This window comes from Chelmon rostratus, chromosome 5 (genome assembly GCF_017976325.1).
Source record: "Chelmon rostratus isolate fCheRos1 chromosome 5, fCheRos1.pri, whole genome shotgun sequence".
Taxonomy (NCBI): domain Eukaryota; kingdom Metazoa; phylum Chordata; class Actinopteri; order Chaetodontiformes; family Chaetodontidae; genus Chelmon; species Chelmon rostratus.
The window spans coordinates 17789177-17806947 of record NC_055662.1 but is presented as its reverse complement, the minus strand read 5'-3'; the positions used below and the strand labels follow the sequence as shown (position 1 = coordinate 17806947).

The 17771-nt window shown below is 41.4% G+C and overlaps 2 protein-coding genes across 2 annotated transcripts; both read right to left on the bottom strand.

Moving 5' to 3' along the window:
- Nucleotides 1-346: 346 nt before the first annotated feature.
- On the bottom strand, nt 347-1414 carry foxd5 (forkhead box D5). Its single transcript, XM_041937893.1, has one exon. It carries the CDS (start codon nt 1412-1414, stop codon nt 347-349), a length of 1068 nt encoding a protein of 355 aa, XP_041793827.1.
- A 1834-nt stretch (nt 1415-3248) lies between these two features.
- Nucleotides 3249-17433, bottom strand: cbwd (COBW domain containing). Its single transcript, XM_041936259.1, has 16 exons — nt 17312-17433; nt 16729-16868; nt 16408-16494; nt 15885-15981; nt 15569-15660; nt 13304-13363; nt 12583-12620; nt 10847-10893; nt 9781-9867; nt 9618-9662; nt 8918-8974; nt 6916-6967; nt 4859-4927; nt 4678-4743; nt 4403-4529; nt 3249-3825 (listed from the first exon to the last, which is right to left on the bottom strand). The coding sequence occupies exons 2-16, from the start codon at nt 16826-16828 to the stop codon at nt 3752-3754; spliced, it is 1098 nt and encodes a 365-aa protein (XP_041792193.1). The 5' UTR covers nt 16829-16868; nt 17312-17433; the 3' UTR covers nt 3249-3751.
- Nucleotides 17434-17771: the final 338 nt, after the last annotated feature.

Here is a 17771-nt window from a genome sequence, read left to right as displayed (position 1 = left end):
CTGCATAATAAGCGAAAACATGCATTAATATCAGGTGTACAAAGGCAAATGACTGCTTTAAGAACACAAATAAAGAGATGTAAACAGCAAATATCGCCGATATCTTTTAGACATTTATTTTGAAACGTTAATAAAAACAAAAACAACTAGGGTCTCCACTCCCGCAAGTTTCACAAATATATTACCACTTATCTTATTTACATTGATTTATTTTTAAGACATAACTTTGAATGTCAACGCACATAAATATCATGCAATTAAAGCATTTCTTTAAGAAATGAGCTACACCAACGTGTCTTCACATATCGAACATACGGACACTGTAAAGTTCTTCTGACCAAAGGCTTCAGCAGTGAGGGTAGGAGAGTCTGAGGTGTTCGTTCATTAGAGGAGCGGTGCTCAGCATGGCAGGAGGGCAGAACGGGGTCCTGGGAGCCTGCAGGAGCGCCGGAACCAAACATGCAGCGGGGCCTGACATGAGATGAGTGTACCCGAGAGCGCCGTGGCGGCTCTGCTGTGGATTTGGGTTGTGTGAAGTGATGGGAGAGGGTTTGCTCATGATGCTGTCAATGCTGAAGGAGCACTTCGCCTGCGGGCCGGGCTTTGGATCAGCGGGTTCTGCTGCGCAGAGCTGAGTTCTGAAGTCTTTTGGCCCAGTACACTTCCCGTGGCTGTTCAGAGTTTGTGGTAGAAGTTGGTAGGAAGAGGGGGGCATCATGATGCCATCTTGCAGGGGAACGTAGCGGATAGGAGCAGCAGGCGGGGGGCTTACCTGGCCCTGTACGCAATATGGTTGACCGTACGGCCGGTAGCAGCTCAAGTTGGAATAAAACATGAGTCCGTCTTTGCCAAGCTCGGGGTGGTTTCTCTTGAAGCGCTTCCTTCGCCGTAGAAAGCTGCCATTGTCGAACATGTCCTCTGAGGCAGGGTCCAGAGACCAGTAGTTACCTTTGCCCGGGTTTCCAGGCTCCCTCGGGATCTTGATGAAACAGTCGTTGAGGGAAAGATTGTGCCTGATGGAGTTCTGCCAAGCGGGGAACTTGTCTCTGTAGTAGGGAAACTTGTTGCTGATGAAATCACAGATGCCGCTCAGCGTCAGCTTCTTCAGCGGGCTCTGCAGGATGGCCATGGTGATGAGGGCAATGTAGGAGTAGGGGGGCTTTACCGAGCTGCTCTGGGCTTTCCTGGACGGCGGTGCGTCTGCGCAGAAGCTGTTCTCGCTTTCCCCCGAGGATTCTGGCTCGGAAGAGTCACATTCAGCGCCAGATTCTGCCGAGGAACCGGGGTCCGTGGAGCACTCATTTCGATACAAACGCCCGTGGTCAGGCTCATCCTCGCCCACTATGTCAATCTCATCCTCATCTCGAGGCAAAGCAGCGTGTTGAGAAGTTTCAAAGTCACTGGAGAGGGTCATAGTCACACGCAGATTGTTGAAAAAACGCGTAAAAACTCAACTGAGCAAAAGAGACATAAATGGTTCGTCGTGCGTAAAAACCAAAATGGCTCTATTCGTGCGTAAAAGCGCATCTACCGTCTGGTTCTTCATAAACCTCGTACACCGGCTGTTGGCTGTACGAATGAAAGCAGGGACTTTATATTCTGGGAGGCTGCTGCCCTGAAGGCCAGTCCCATTAACCCTCCGGACCTATCAGAGTAGCCCCTCACCGCGGGGAGCGAGACAAGGCAAGCGTACAGGTGGGGGGGCCTTATTGAGTCCTCCGGTGCGCATGGCCGATTGATGCAAAGAAAGGCCAATTTATAGGTCATAGGTTTATAAATTGATGTATTTTAGCAAATACGGGACGATTTTATATATTTAATTTAAATTATACCATTTGGCGTGAGTGGCAGCGCAAAATCAAATAAAGCTCCGATACAATAATAAAAAACTGAAAGGTAACTGCTTCAAAGCTTACATATCTTTGTATTATTACATTCACGTATAAATTCATGAGTACGGGCTCTACACATTGCCAAAATCACTATAACGTTATTTTGTCTCGTCACTTTTTGCACTTCTGCAGCATACACAGTGAACGGTCACAATGGCTGGTCTGCACCATATGTACAAGTATGAATGTCCGTGTGTGTAGTCTGTGTCTGACACAGGCTGCCAAAATACGAGCTTTAAGTTAAATCTTAACTGTTGAGTCATCTGATATTACAAATCGTACAGCAGCACAGTAGGAGGGGGGTGTCCTTGGGAATTTTAATACCACGCCCAGCCAGTGATAAGAAACAAAGTGTTTCCTTCGTCAGACCCCCACGGGTTCGTTTAGTTTGCCACCTCGGGATGCCCGCGGGTGGTGTGACCATGAAAATGGCCGTGGTTGGGCTTCCCGCAGCCAGCAGAGAAAAGAGGTAATAGTCGCCTTAACGAGGCCATCAGCATCAGAATCGAGTAGGAAACGGCTCAGCTGCGCGGTGCGCCCTGGGCTGCGCGGCTCAGCTCGGCTTTACGACCGGGATGAATGAGCAGAGCCATCCTCAAAGCAAACCGGTCCAGCAGCGGATGTGTGATAAAACCGTGCGGCTAAACTATCTCCATTGCAAATGAACAAGTTGGGAAAACTCCACCTATTTCGTCACCTGACTGCGTGACGAAATAACTGGAGTGACTGTGTGTGTGTGTATGTGGGGGGGGGGGGGGGGGGGGGGGGGGGGGGGGGGGGGGGGGGGGGGGATGGTTCTCACATGATTGTACCAATACAGGCCAAAGTAGCAAACACCACAAAGTTGCATGGCTGTAATTTGTAAAGCATGACAAGCTGCAGAGTAAGAGCACGCGACAGCGCTGCAACAAACAAACAAACAAACAAAACATTGAGTCTTACATGTAATCCTGAGTAAAACACAGCCAGAGGTGAGAGATAACTGTATCTTTCATTTTTCAAAAGGATTTTTTTTTTTTTTTTTTTTGCAAAATTCATCACAGACAAGCACATGTGACTCATTTAAATAAGACCATTCGTCTCCATCGGGAACAAGTAAAAACACAGTTTTCAATGTAAGATTAAACAAAACCAGTAACAACTGTGTCACCGCTAAGCTGTTAATGCTCTTGGAAGCATTTTTCACACTTTGTTGAGTTTCATAGTGAACTTACCACTGTAAGACAAAGGCACTTTGTCCCTGTTGTTATGGTAATATTCTGCCGTTGTCAGCTTGAGCTAGCCATTTTTAGTAATGGTTAAAAACATTATTTTGTTTAAGTACACCAGAGCAGTCATAGATGTTCAGAAAAAAAACTTTATTTTGAATAATTAAAAAAACAGGGTGTTAAAAGCCAGAAACAGAAGCAAGGCTACTTCATTTACAAAGCACCACACCCAATACAGTATTTGCAACTTCAAACACTACTAGAGTTCCCAACCTTCAAATTTGCAGATTTTATAAAGTAAAAAAAAAAAAAACAACAATATTTCTGATTGAAATTCTGGCCCTTTGTAGCATCTTTGTCCGCGCACACGTTTTGGAGGTTGAGTTCAGGAGAAGTTTCCAGGGTGACACACAGGATTTAATTCAGCCACTACAGCAACATAAACACTCTCTGACATACTGTAGCTTTTAAAGCAGGTCGTGAGGAATTATCAGAACTGTAAACTACCGCACTGATCACTGCTGTAACCATCCTCTGACGTACCTCAGGTTCTTGTAGGAACGGAGTGAACGTCTGAAGCACAGTCCCAGATTTATGGATGGCCAAAGCTGCAGAATTTAGGGCAAATCAACAGTTTTCCAGTGCTTGTGGCTAATTTCTCTCTCCTCTTTGCACCACTGCAGAGATGAACTGTTCCTGCAGAATGTCCCTGTCCAGGTTCCTACCTGCAGAACACAGTAGAGACAGACGTAAGCATGAACACAGACATAGATATGTGTGTTATGTCTTATGTATTATGTATTACACTGGACAGTTTTTCTCAAGGTAAGGACTTGCTGAGCCATCCATGGGTAACACTTTATATTAAAGGGTGTGTAATTTCCAAACAATACATATATATATACATATATATACATATATATATATACATATACATATATACATATATATACATATATATATCCATATACATATATATACATATACATATATATATATACATATATATACATATACATATATATATATATACATATATACGTATATATATATATATATATACTATAATAGTTGTTACTCATTTCTCATTGGAAACTTTACTTTCATTATCTGCTTGTGTGTTGTTAAATGTCACTTTTGCAGGTTCAGCTGAGCTGCTGTTTAGTAAGTAAAGACTCAAACGAACAGTGTGTCACTTTCTCCAAATAATTTGTACCAAATTCCATGCTTTCTTCACCCAAAACCATGATGAACTCATGGAAATGTATGCGAGTCATATGTGAAAGATGTGTGTGTCTTCACCTATAAAGACCAGTCGGTTGATCCGCGGGTTCTCCTCCCAAAGCTGTGGAGTCTCATTCAGGTCATACAGCTCGTGGACCCCCTGCAGCATCACTTGGTGGGCTTTACCTGCAAATGATACTATGCCCTGAAAACACACAAAAACACACGTCACAAGTCACGAGTGACACATTAACCAATGCTGAATGAAGCGTTTGGAACTGATTAATACAGATAATAAAGTGGCATTTATTGATCACCGCTGCCACTGGGGTGACTATTGTGACATACTGTACCTTTAACCGAATGACAGTCATGGGTTGCCCTTCTTTGTTTTTGAACATCTTTTCCCAAAGCAGATCCTGAAAGAGAGAAAACGGGTGTTTACTTTACAAAGGGCTGTATTGTGTTAGAGCTGCTTAGTGACGGCGACAGGGACACAACGTGGAGGGTCTGAATGACGCAGAGTGAGTGTACCTGGATGAAGACATTCAAGGCATCCTCAGAGAGATCTCCAGCCACCTCAAACGTTGCAGTTAAAATACTCTGAGGATGACATTAAATGCAACAATGAGACATTTTGAAGTTTTGTGTTTTCCAACATATTTAACTCACTGAAATACGGAGAAATGACACTCTGCAGGAGAGAGGAAGAAAACACACTGAAGTGTATTCATGCTGCAGTGAAAGAAGTTCTCAGTTTTTTTACTTCAGTAAAAGTAGCAGTATCACAATGAAATATACTTGATTACAAGTAAAAGTCCTGCATAGACAGAATGTATTACCACTAGAGCTGCAACGATTAGTTGATTAATTGATGAGTCGATTGAAAGAAAATCAATTTGGATCATTTTGATTCATTGTTTCCTGTCATTTTTCAAGCAAAAAAGTCAAAAACATTTGCTGGTTCCAGTTTCTTGTAAAGATTTGCTGCTTTTGAAGACGTCACTTTGGGCTGCTGGAAAATTGTGATAGGCATTTTTCCACAATTTCTTGACATTTTATAGACTAAATGAATGAATAAGTGCCAGATTAATCAATAGTGAAAGCAATCATTAGCTGCAGTCCTAATTATCTGCAAAATGTACATTAACTTTCAAAAGTAAAAGTACTTAAAATGACTCCATTGAAATTTTTATAGGTAGTTAACTGATTTGTGGCGGAACAGAAGTATATAGCAGCATAATATGGAAACAAAGTACTGGTATTTAAGTACAACAGTTGGTGAAGTGTACTTAGTTACATTCCCTCACTGCATTTGTTTTGAAATGTATATTTTCAGGCTGTTATTAGGACTTAAGTTGACTGATGGCGTTTATTTAAAAATACATTCTAACATACATTTTCGGCTCACTGAAACCAGAAAAAGTCATTATGAACGTTAAACAAAAGAAGTGTTTTTACGCCCCGGCTGATGACTTTGTCAATGACCGTGTCGAAAACCACAACTCCACTCGGCACCTGAAACCCGGTAACGGCACCCCTCTTTATCTCCCACCACGCCGCCCCCCCCCCTTGCTCTTCTTCCCTCACACACACACTCCCTCCTCTCCATACTTCCTTACAGCATTAAGAGGGCACTTTGTAGATATTTGGGGGTTTTGTGTTGAAGTGTTAAGGTTACACACTTCCTTGTCATTTGGTATAACAACAGAAAAACAGCATTCTCATTTGCATGAAAAGAGCAACACGGAGAAGAGGGGGGGGGGGGGGGGGGGGGGGGGGGCAGGGGGAGGGTCTGAGGGACGGTTGAGCTTCATGCGGGAAAGGGAACCAGGAGAAAACAGACAACAATGCTGTTATTTACTCACACAAACAACCCTCATCTCTCCTCATCCTGTGATAAAAGTTCATGGGTATAAAGCACAACTGACAACAAGATGAGGCCTGACTGCTGCGAGGAGTCATTTGATCTAAAGCCTGAAGAAAACATCGAAAAAATGGGATGAGACTAATCCTGGAATACATATTTTTTAAGAATTTGCAGCTTTATTGACAAGAATTTGACTTAATTGGGAATACGCTATTATATTTTCTTATAAAAACAGTACACTAGAGCTTTCCCATTCATATCAGACATTCAGTTGCTAATTAAATGCTGTAATATGGCCTGTATGCTGCATTTTATGAGTTCAGTTCCAACAACTGCAACGCCATAACACTTAGCCAAGACTCTCGTCAGTCTAGCCAAAGCAGTGTGCCGGGGGTACCGAAGTCTGCTGGATGTTTATGCTGCCGTGTATGACTGAGGCTGGGTCTATTTGCAGCGTAACAAGAAAACATCAAAAAGCCTCGAGTTGATCTCAACACAAAAACAAGAGTGGGGAGGGAGTTTTCACTACAGTGTCACGGCCCGGGGGAATGCAAGGCACAATGTTAGCCTGAGAAGAATGCGTGCCTTTATCCCGCAGGAAATGATGTGTTGAAATAAATTAGCAAACAAAAGAAGGAAAACCGAACGAGAGGCACAGAGGGTAAGTATTGACGGTTAATGAATAAAAGATTGAAGTTGCAGAGGGGCTCACAGACAATACCTTGTCAAGATGCGGTCGTGTAGATTTCACAAGCTGGAGCTTCTCTGCTAGACTTTCAGATGAGAGAAATGATTAAACGTCATACTTGTTTTTTCAGTTTTATCCAACACAATAGACTAATCTCCATTTAAAAGGGCTCAAAGGAAAACCATCAAATTCAGTCATATCAACATTTATTTTGAAAATATTTTATTCAAAAATTGTTCAACAAACGCATCTGTCAGATACACAGGGCTAGTTTTGCACACTGTGTCATGACGTATGTCATTATAAGATACTGACATTTGTGGCTATTTGAGAATCTTGATGTCGCTAACTTATCGTTTTGGATTAGTTATTCAACTTTTGAGTTGACTCGCTGTATAATTTTACTTCCTCGGGACTCTACACCACAAAACAACGGCAGAAAACCTTTTTTTTGATTGAGCTGGAAGACGTGCAGGTTGTATGCAAAGCAGTTAAGAAGTTTCACAAATAGATAATGTATTTTTACGGCTCACGAGCCAAAAAGCTTGAAGCTGCATTTAAGGTGTTTCAAGGATAAAATCTCTGACACGATTATGTTGCACATTTAATTTGTGATTCTATAACTGCATTTGATTTTGTGGCATATTTTTTACTGTAAATCATTTAGATTGCTGTCTATGAGGATGAAGGGATTCTAACCATCTGAAGCAACAAATATACTGAAGACTTTTTACGTTCTTTCTGTTTTGTGCCTGAGGAGACAGGACTATACAGCTTTTCCTTTGGTGTTCTGTCTCACAGTACAACAAGCTGTATCAGTGCTTAATGACACAACTTTGAATGGACTTGTGAAAACTTTAGAAATGGCAATTAAATCCTACAAAACACCCACCAGCACCCCCAAACAAACTACAGCCCTTGTTCTCCCCATCAGACCTCCTCTTCCTCCCCCTTCTCCCTGACCTCACAAGGAGGCTAAATGTTGTGTCCAGCAGCTTGAGCCCCGCGTGCTGTTAGTACCACACAGGCGGAGCGGCGGGGGGCCGCTTCAAACAGCCAGCGTGGGATCGAGGGAGGAGGGGCCCAGACTCTCAAAGGCAGGGGGAAAGGAGCTATCTGTTGGGACAAGGGGGACTCCTCGGGAGCCAGTGGACACACACAGCTCTAATCCTCTGCAGCTGGTCTCAGAGACACTGACTGAGGGCATGTAAGAGAGCTTTAACGCCGCGGCCCGTTTCATTCACATGAAAGGATGAACACTGACTCTATTCATGAGAATGACATTCTGCAGGGGATACAATATGATGACCACCCTGCGGTGCAACAGGGGGACGCTCAATAAAAGAGTCCGTTAATTAGAGAGGAACATGGTGAGCAACAGTATCAAAGACCGCTGGATGCACAGTTCAGAGACACAAAAGCCCTGATTGCAGTCAAAATAAGTTCTTGATCTTTCACTGTAAATGTAGGTACTAGACACTGGGACGGCCAACATTACCAGCAGACACGTTGCTATCAGCATATACGGTACGTCAACTGATAAGTAGCAAGAAATGTCAGCGTAGAAGATACGTCCACCAGAGAGGACTGACAAGTTTATTTTTCAGCTGTGAAAAGTCTGCGCGGTACATTTTTCCCACATTCTGTTGCCACAAATTTAGCAACAACAAAACATCTAGTTTTGGTTCTATTCTAAAAGGTCTGTTTCCTGTCGATAACATAATGATAATCATGTTGTATTTGCCACCTTTATTAAATAACCCATCATTCAAAATGAACGGCAGTGTATCTGTGCAGCGTTTTGGGGTTTTTTTGGACAAAATTTTTAATAACTAAGTTTCACGGATCCTCAAAAATGTTCATGTATCACCTGAAATATTATTATTACATTAAAATACTGAAAGATCAAACTGGTTTTAGGCTTAAAATACAGTATTTGTTTCTTTAAAGTAAATTTCTTGATATTTACATTCAGTAATTTTCTGAATGAAAGCATTTTGCGTACGTGAAACTTAAATGGGACAAACCAACTCACTTTGCTCCATCTTTACTGTCAAAGGAATGCAGATCCAGCACTTCAGAGAGATCCACCCTGTGGAAGACGATCACTCATTATTTCACTTTTGTCCAGTTTAATTTCAAATCCAGCTACACCACTGTGGGTAACAAATCAAGCAACACATTTCAGCTTTTGGCACAAGTTTGCTTTTTAGGGCATCATTCAGGGCAACTGAGGGAACTGGCTCGAGCAAAATGTTGCGGGGCTGTTTTTCCGATTAACCCCTCGAGTCTTTCATCTGCTCACCCTGGTCTGAACTCTGTGGGGGGGGGGGGGGGGGGGGCAAAGCAGACCCAAAACACACCCAAACCTTTGAAACACACTGCTTGTGTTAGCCAGATGCTACCTGGGTCCAATAACATGCTAACACAGAGGGAGTATATACATACACACACATTTGCGCGCACACACATTCACGCAAATGCAACCATGTCTGCTTGAAGACCCAGGGTCAAAGAGCAAAGACTTGTGGGTAACTGGACACCACTGAAGGTTTGGTATTTACTCAGGGTGCAGCAGTTTGTGTATGTATACGTGTGTGTGTGTGTGAGTTTTGTCTTGAACAATGTCACGCCTGGACGGCTTCATCTTTGATACAAAGATCTGAGCCGGAGCAGCACGTGGTATTCATCTGTTACACTAAACAAAGCAGCTACATGTACAAAAGGCAACTTACCTTGACTTCTGAGTTTCTAGAATCTTCACGAGACCATTTATAGACCTGAAATGAGAGAGAAAGGGTTCATACACATGTTACATAAGGTGTCTAATAATACGAATATAGACTAAAAAAGCCGAATACTACTTGATAATAAGCAGTAAAAGTATTTGAAGCTGACCTGATTGCGTCTCGGATCTGAGTCAGTTCCTCCTCATTCACCAGGTCTGTCTTGTTGATTATGATCAGGTCAGCGACAGCAATCTGCCTAAAAAGACATTAAATACAACATTGTGCATATCTGACAGTGACATAATTTGAACAAAAAACCAGCAACAGAGACAGGAAAGAGTCACACAAAATTCAGATCACATGTAAAAACACTCAGCCAGCGTGTCCACGATTTTTATCGGAAAACTTCTGATTGACCAACTGTGCGCGTGTGTGTGAGTTTTCATGGGTGGCAGCGGCAATACGAGCCAAACTCAAATGGGAGCCGAGCGCTGTTTAGCTTGGAGGTGAAAACACAAACAAAGACCAAGAATGCAGAAGGTCATGCAAGTGGTCTTTCTTCATCGGTGTATTTGTTCAACAACAACAGCCACGCAGCTGCTGGAAGAGACAAACAGAGAGACGCCCAGGGAGACAGCCAGGCGGGTGGCAAGAGTGCGGCCTGCAGCATGCTATGAGGCCTAGTGTGGTGGATACAGAGTGGGTTGTTTAGTCTTAACGGAGCAGTTTGGCATTTTGGGGGAACATGCTCTCATGTCTGTATGGTGAATGTAAAGCTAGCAGCAGCCGGTTAGCTTAGCTTAGCACGAAGGCTGGAAACAGGGGGAAGCAGGTAGCCCTGCAGCCCAGTCGCCAGAATGAAATGTTGTGCATTGTACGATTCTGTAACTCATGGCTGCGTTAAATCTGTGTGTTTCTAATGCATCGAGGTTTCTACAACAGGCGTTAAAGTGATGTAGCTCAGATTAGCGTTGCATGTGTACGAGCCGGACGGCTGCCACGCAACAGACCGCTGTTTGAGCCATGTTTATGCTGACAAAATCAGGTGTTTTAAGCAGAAACAGGATCTTTTCCTAAGCCTAAATGTGTGTTTTTTGGACCTAAACCTCACCAGATTGAAGACTGAAATGTAAGGAATCGTGTTTGCTTAATCCATAAACAAAAAGTGCAAAGTTTCTCTTTGTAAGAAGGCGAACAGGCATATTTCCTGCCAAAAACACCTACACCAAATTTACCTGGCTGCTTCATTGATGAGTCCATCAGCTTTTTCCTCTGTTAGTTGCTACAGAAAGCAGAGATAGCAGACAAAATGTACACATGAAATCAGGAAATGAAAGAGAAAACGATTAAAAAGTGCAGAGATTGCTCAAGGTGACCCTACAGATTTACCACCTTTAAGCACACACTTGAAAACAATAAAAATATCCGTGAATGTCTGTATTCTTGGTGAGCTAAGCGACTTTCTTAACACACAAAACCACAGGAGATCACTCTTCATTTTCTGTTTGCGTCTTGCGTCTGCACCGGGGACGCAGCCTTTTCCAAAACACTTTAATATGTAATAACAGACGGAGCAGGAGGTGTTAATCTGGATCCTGACCCCTGACTGTCAATCTGACATTAATCTGTCACTGCGTGCATCACCAGCGCTTCATCCCTGAAGGAATGAATGACAGAAATGTATTATAAAAAACTTAATAGAATGGCCACTTGGTGCTTTTTTCCAATGACCTCTGTACCAGGAGACACAGGCCTCCCTCTCAGAGGGTGTGAGGGCCCGGGGCTCAAGTTAACTTGGAACCCCTCAGACAGATGGATATGTTATGGGACGGATGAGGGGCAGGGCAGGTGAGTGGATGTGACAGTCCTATTACAATGGTCACATCTCTGATATCAATTACTCCTTCACTCTCAGTTATCCCCTCCTCCTCTCTGTCATCATTTCCTTCATCTCACCTCTCTCCAGCGAGAAGACGGAGCAGCACCTAGGCCACGAAATGTGTCACCTCGCCGAGCGTGACACCTTCAAATTAGAGCCCATTATCTAGGTGTCACTTGTCCTGTTCCTTTTAAATACCACAGGGAGGGCAGGATGTGTGTGTGCTTCTATGCACTGGGGGTTTTATGAACAATCTCACAGCTTTTTTTGGATTTAAAGTAAGAAAAGAAACACAAGTTATTTAGTTATTGCTCAGAAGCAAATGCTGCTGACGCTTTGAAGTTTGGCAACAAGAACACTTGGGCTGCAACTAGTGATTACTTTCAATAGTGAATCGTTTTTTGATTGTGCTTTTGGATTAATCAAAGAGTCTCGAGAGAAATTGTGCGACTTGTTTTGTCCAAGCAAAAGTTCAGAACCCAGAGACGCTGAATTTACAGAGAGACTGAGAGTAGTGTACTTCAATAGAAAGTTCAGGTACAGTTGAGTATTTTATTCTCTTGACACTTTTTTTAAAAATAATTTTGACTGATGATTGAACAAGACAAAACACACAATGGTGGGCTCTGGGTTATTGTGACATTTTCAGCAATTTTATTCCCACTGTTTCACAAACAATCAATTGATTAATGGAGAAAATAATCGGCATAATAATCCATGATGAAAATAATAATTAGTTGCAGTCCTATACAAAATGAGCTCCACCTCAACCAACTACAGCAGTGAAATCCTTTCACATTAATGTACGAGTAAAAACTAACATTCTAATATACATTAGAATGATCATTTTTACTTTTAATACTTAGAGTACTTTTTTGATTATATTCAAATACTTTTACTGAAGTATTTTCAATGTAGGTGTTTTACTTGCAAAAGAGTATTTTTTACTGTGTGGTATCCGTACTTTTTTTTTCAGATCCTGTACTGTGGTATCAGTACATGATCTGAATACTCCAACCACCGCTGCATTTAAGAAGCTAGATCATGACATGTTCTAAAATTAAGGAGCCTGAATATCTGCTTGGCACATACCTGCAGTCCATACTTGGCGTCAGTGACAGTGACGATGCCTGTAGGATGAACAGAGTAACTGTGATCAGTGAATCAGATGCAGTGCGTGCTCTGCTCTGCTCTGAACTGCCGCTGCCTTTTGGTGTTTAGTTTTGTCCGTTTGTCTCTACCACTTTCTCCGAGTTATCTGAAGCACACTTTTGGTCTGCTAGCCTGTCACCACACAGCGGACAGCTGAGTATTTAGTGTGAGACACACACACACACACACAGCAGTAAAACAGATATATAAACAAGAAAACATGTCACCTCTACAAATAAGACAGCCAATATTTTGGTAAGTTAGAAAAAAGTCTCTTTAAAACTGGACTGAAGTTGGAGTTCTTACAGGGTCAAATTTAGAAATCTTTCATTGTAGTACTTTCATCACTAACTGATGTTTATTTGCAGAAATTGAGTGAAAAGCACCATCCCTGCAGGCTTAGGAAAAGAATTGGCCAGTGGTGTGGTGGTGACTCAGAATATTAGACCTATGAGTGTTAAAGAAGTCTTTTAAAGCTGAAAAATATAATCTTAAATTACACAGTAAAACTTCCATTTATCAGTATAATGTTTTTAAATGGTGGCATCACAAAGAATTGCTCCTGTCTAGTTAAACCAGCCAGACCAGTGATAACTGAGAGATCACTGAGATCACACTGCATGATGAACAAAGACAGGCTGCGTCGTTACAAACATCTTACCATCCAAATAGATGTCGCTGCCGAGCTCTGCATCGACCCAGAACATGGAAGCCACGGCTCCTACAGGATACGAAACTGCCATGTTAGACTGTGAATGGTTGAAATGCACACAAACATACAAACCCAAATGTTTTCGAAATGTCAGGAAAGGAATAGAGGCCATATTCTTCCTTTTTTGTTCAGAAGTCCTTCAAAATAAGAGAGAAAAAAAAACATAAATGTGCAGCATGGATGGAATGACTGTGGCTAATCTGTTACACACTGTAAGTCACCTGGAAATGATTCAATTTACAGCACTGCTGATGAAAATCTGTTAAAGGAGCCAAACTGCAATTTACTGAGTGTTTTTCTTATTTAATTCAAGTGCAATACCTAACTATATCATATTACTAATACATTTAAAATAGCATTTAAATGAAAAACGATCATTTTCATTATTGATTTATTTTTTCAATTGATCATTTAGTCTACAAAATGTCATAAAATAGTGAGACATGTCCATCACAATTTCAAGTGCAAAGTAACAGCTTAAAATTACTTGTTTTGTTTGGCCAACAATGCACAACCACAGATTTTCAATCTGTAATAATATAAAACAGAGAAAAGCAACAAATTATCATATTTAAGAAGTAGAAACTATTAAATCTCTGGCATTTCTATTTCATAAGAGACACCGGATAACTAGTTCATCAAAATTGTTGTAGGTTAATTATATGTTGATAATTAATCATTTCAGCATTAAATGAGTTAAATTTATTCACTGACATTGAAAGATTTTGTGTTTTAAGTCAGTATTGTCCTATTTTATGAAACCCTGCATGCATTTTATGTTTCTGGCTGAACTCTGTGAAGCAGATAAAACCAATATCAGAAGCTTTCAATTGTTTATCTCCTGCTGGTACATTTGGTTTGTTTCTATTTTCCTGTGGCCGTGGTTATTACAAGACCCTATGTTGCCATGCCAGCCACAGCTTGTTCACATAATGCACTTTTGTCAAACTGCCAGGCGAGAATAAGAAAGCATTGTAAATATTTGATGGGTGCGTAATGAAAACACTGTTTTTGAGTGGCACGTTTCACATAACTCATCCAACCTCTTCTCTGAATGGAAGAGGAGAATCCCCCGGGAGCCTCTATGATTGACAGCACTGCCAGGGCCAATGACAGGCCTGTCCTAGTCGATAAAAAGCTTGTCTCAGCCAATGACGTGGCAGAGGAAGTGAGGACAGCCCCAGTCTGAGCGTGCTCTGTTGGTTCGGTCTGTGAGGACAAGTGGTGTGTGTCTGCCCATGCTGCTACCTCCTGACACCTGTCACTTAGCGACACACCCCAGTTGTCTCCGCGCTCGCCCTGTAACGGCCTAATATTGATTTCCTGATTCGAAACTAGGTGATGAACGGACAGATAGGTTGTTTTTTTTTTGCTGCCCTGATGGAAATGGGTTCCTTGGATGCTCCTGTCACAGCAAAACAAGTCTGGTCCTCAGAGTTACAAAATGTTTAACTTCTGATTTGGACTTTACAAAGAAATCTGCAGGGGTTTAACATTATTTACACACATTAAAAAAAGGGGCTTTATGGCATTGCTTGATCCATAGGTCACTCCTAAATATTGTGCCACGAATGCTTAACAACATAAAAAGGCAGAACAGGGCACAAGGCAGAAGTTTACAAAAAATCCTTTACTTATAAATAGTAGAGTCCAGATTGGTAATAAAATAATAGAGGACATTCAACAAGTAAACTCTAACATGGCATACAGCTGCTGCTTGTTCATAAATATCTATAGATATAAACTATGAATACTAATTAAATTCAACATACTTCATTTCACCATTCAGTATTAACAATGCTATCCAGTGAGTCCTGGATACATTTATTGATTAGAATAACCACCTCATAGCTGTATTCCTCCACCAACCAGTCAAGTTGCAGTTTTACATCCATGTCTGTCCACACTCATATACATAGTGAAGATTTTGAAGGAATTTAGTTAAAGGTATCAAGAGTCTTTTGTCGTGAAACTGAAGTTATCACTATAAACATGGTGCAAAGACAATCACCTGAAGCTCAACATCAGCAGAACCAATGAGCTTGTGCTGGACTGCAATGCTTCAAATATGGATGCTGCTGCAAAGAAGCTACAAATTGTAAAACGTGGATGCTTCACTCACATCTTCAACCCGCCGGCACAGAAGATCTATACAATCAGCACAGTCTCAAGGTAGACACCCAAGATTAGTGTCACCAATTTAGTTTGTGATACCTGGATCAGCAAGTCCTGTGGTTTCTAACAGGATGTAGTCAAACTTTCCTTTCTTCTCCATCAGGTTCTCGATGGCTTTAAGACCATTGTCCCTGAAAAATGAAGTAACAGCTTAGTTTTGTCTTGTAGATGTACTTATATCTCAGTAAAATAAACATACAGTGTTATTACTGTGTACTTGTATCATCATTACCACAGTAATTCATACATGTATCTAAAAGGTGTAACATTAGCTGAAAAATTTAAACTATAGGACCCAAAGCAACCAGTTAAAACCTTTGATTTTTGTTTTAGTTAATACTGTTATTCCACGCACTTGACAGAGCAGCAAAGGCAGCCATTTCTCAGTTCCAGCCACTCCTCATACAGCTCTCCTGCGTGGCTCACTGCGAGGGACTTCTCCAGGGCGCTGCCTGCAAGTGGAGGATGAGGAAGGAAGATCAGTCAGAATAAGATTAGATGATAACAAGTGAGCAATTTCTACCAAAGGCTGTGTGTATTTTTACCAAGATAAATACAAATTTCAAAAAGCCAAATATAACAGATTTTTAGACCACTTCAGCAAATTTAAACAGAAGAGAAAACTGGCCAAAACAGGATAATTCAATATGAAAATAAAGTAATGATACTGTCAGGCAATATTAAGAACTCTGGATTTTTTTTTCAGTTCCAGGCAAAGTTGTCACGATGCTGCTCTCTTGTGGAAAGCTGAGGAAAAAACACAACCCCCACCTGCCTTGCCTTAAGATTACAGTGTATGCAGTCTGGAACATCTTTTTGGCCTGAGCTAAATCAGTTCAAACTATGACTAGTTTTATGACGGTCATTCCTTTGTTTACCTTCTCCAAACTCATTGAGTATGACAGCAATCCGCTTGTTGTGTTGTTCTGTTAAGATATAGTTCAGGAGTGTGGTCTTTCCAGCACCTGTAAAGAAACAAAAACATAAAAATAATATGTATGAAGCAACTTGACTCTTAGGTGCAGGATGAATAATTGCCATCTCACTCTGATGATGTAAAACAACCTAATCATTATAAGAGTGAACAATATACTCTATAGAACAATGTACTGGTTGTGGTGAGGATGGACTGACAAACGTCTGAGACTATAATCTCCTTAATAAGAGAATTAAAGCTGTGAGTAATACAGATCTCTCACCAAGGTAGCCTGTGATGATGGTGACAGGTATCTGCTCTGCAGGAGGACCGGACGGGGTGTCAATGGGCACCAACTCTGGACAATCATCTTCCTCCTCCATCACCAGAAATAATGCTTATCAACAAGGAGGCAAGGTGGATCTGATCCGATGAATCAGGAAACAAGTAGAAGAATAAGACATCCAGTAATAATGGCATTTCTGAAGAAAGCTTTGGACAAAAACAGTCACATTTGTTCAATACATATCACACAGCTTCTCCTGACATTTAGTCAGATTTACTTTATAACGATTTATCAGTTCAAAACATGCAGCAAATATTCAGCAAATAAGACTGATGAACTGGCTTTTGGTTGCTTTATACTGGACCAATTCCTTTCAGGGCTAAACAACACAGAACACTTGAGGGAACTACATGAGGTCGCTGCCCACAATGATAGCACTTAGTGAAAGTGTGTAATCAGTGAATGAGCATGGCCAACATTTAGCATATTTAGCCGTTGCCCCCTCCTAATCCCTGCTCAACACGCCACGACAACAAAACAAACCGAATTTCTTTGATTTACAAGACTGTAAACAAATTACCTGATCGTTCCTCGTAGGGATACAGATATTCAAAGTTTTCAGCAAAAATTGTTCTCCACTGCACTGCTGCTGCTTTATGTTTTGACAGCGCGCTACACTGTAAAGACTCCGTGGACTTCCTGAAGCGACGGTTAATGGTTCCGCTTGCGTTCACAGCAGGCTGACACAAGGTCTGCAGGAAAGAAAGAAGATTATAACTACGATTATAGTTACCGATGGATAGAAGCTATATCATTACAACCTTTTTATAACAACAAATATGCAGACATTTTGTTTCTCTCCGCCCGGCGGCAGTTTCTCAGAGCAGACTAATCCTGACGTGATGGGAAACATCAACCACAAGAGGGCGACAGAAGCAAAGAAAATGGAACATGCTACCAGATATAACTGACACCAACAAAAATTAAAAGTATAACTTAAATTAACTCAATGTTGAATACCATAGACCCACCATTTTTTA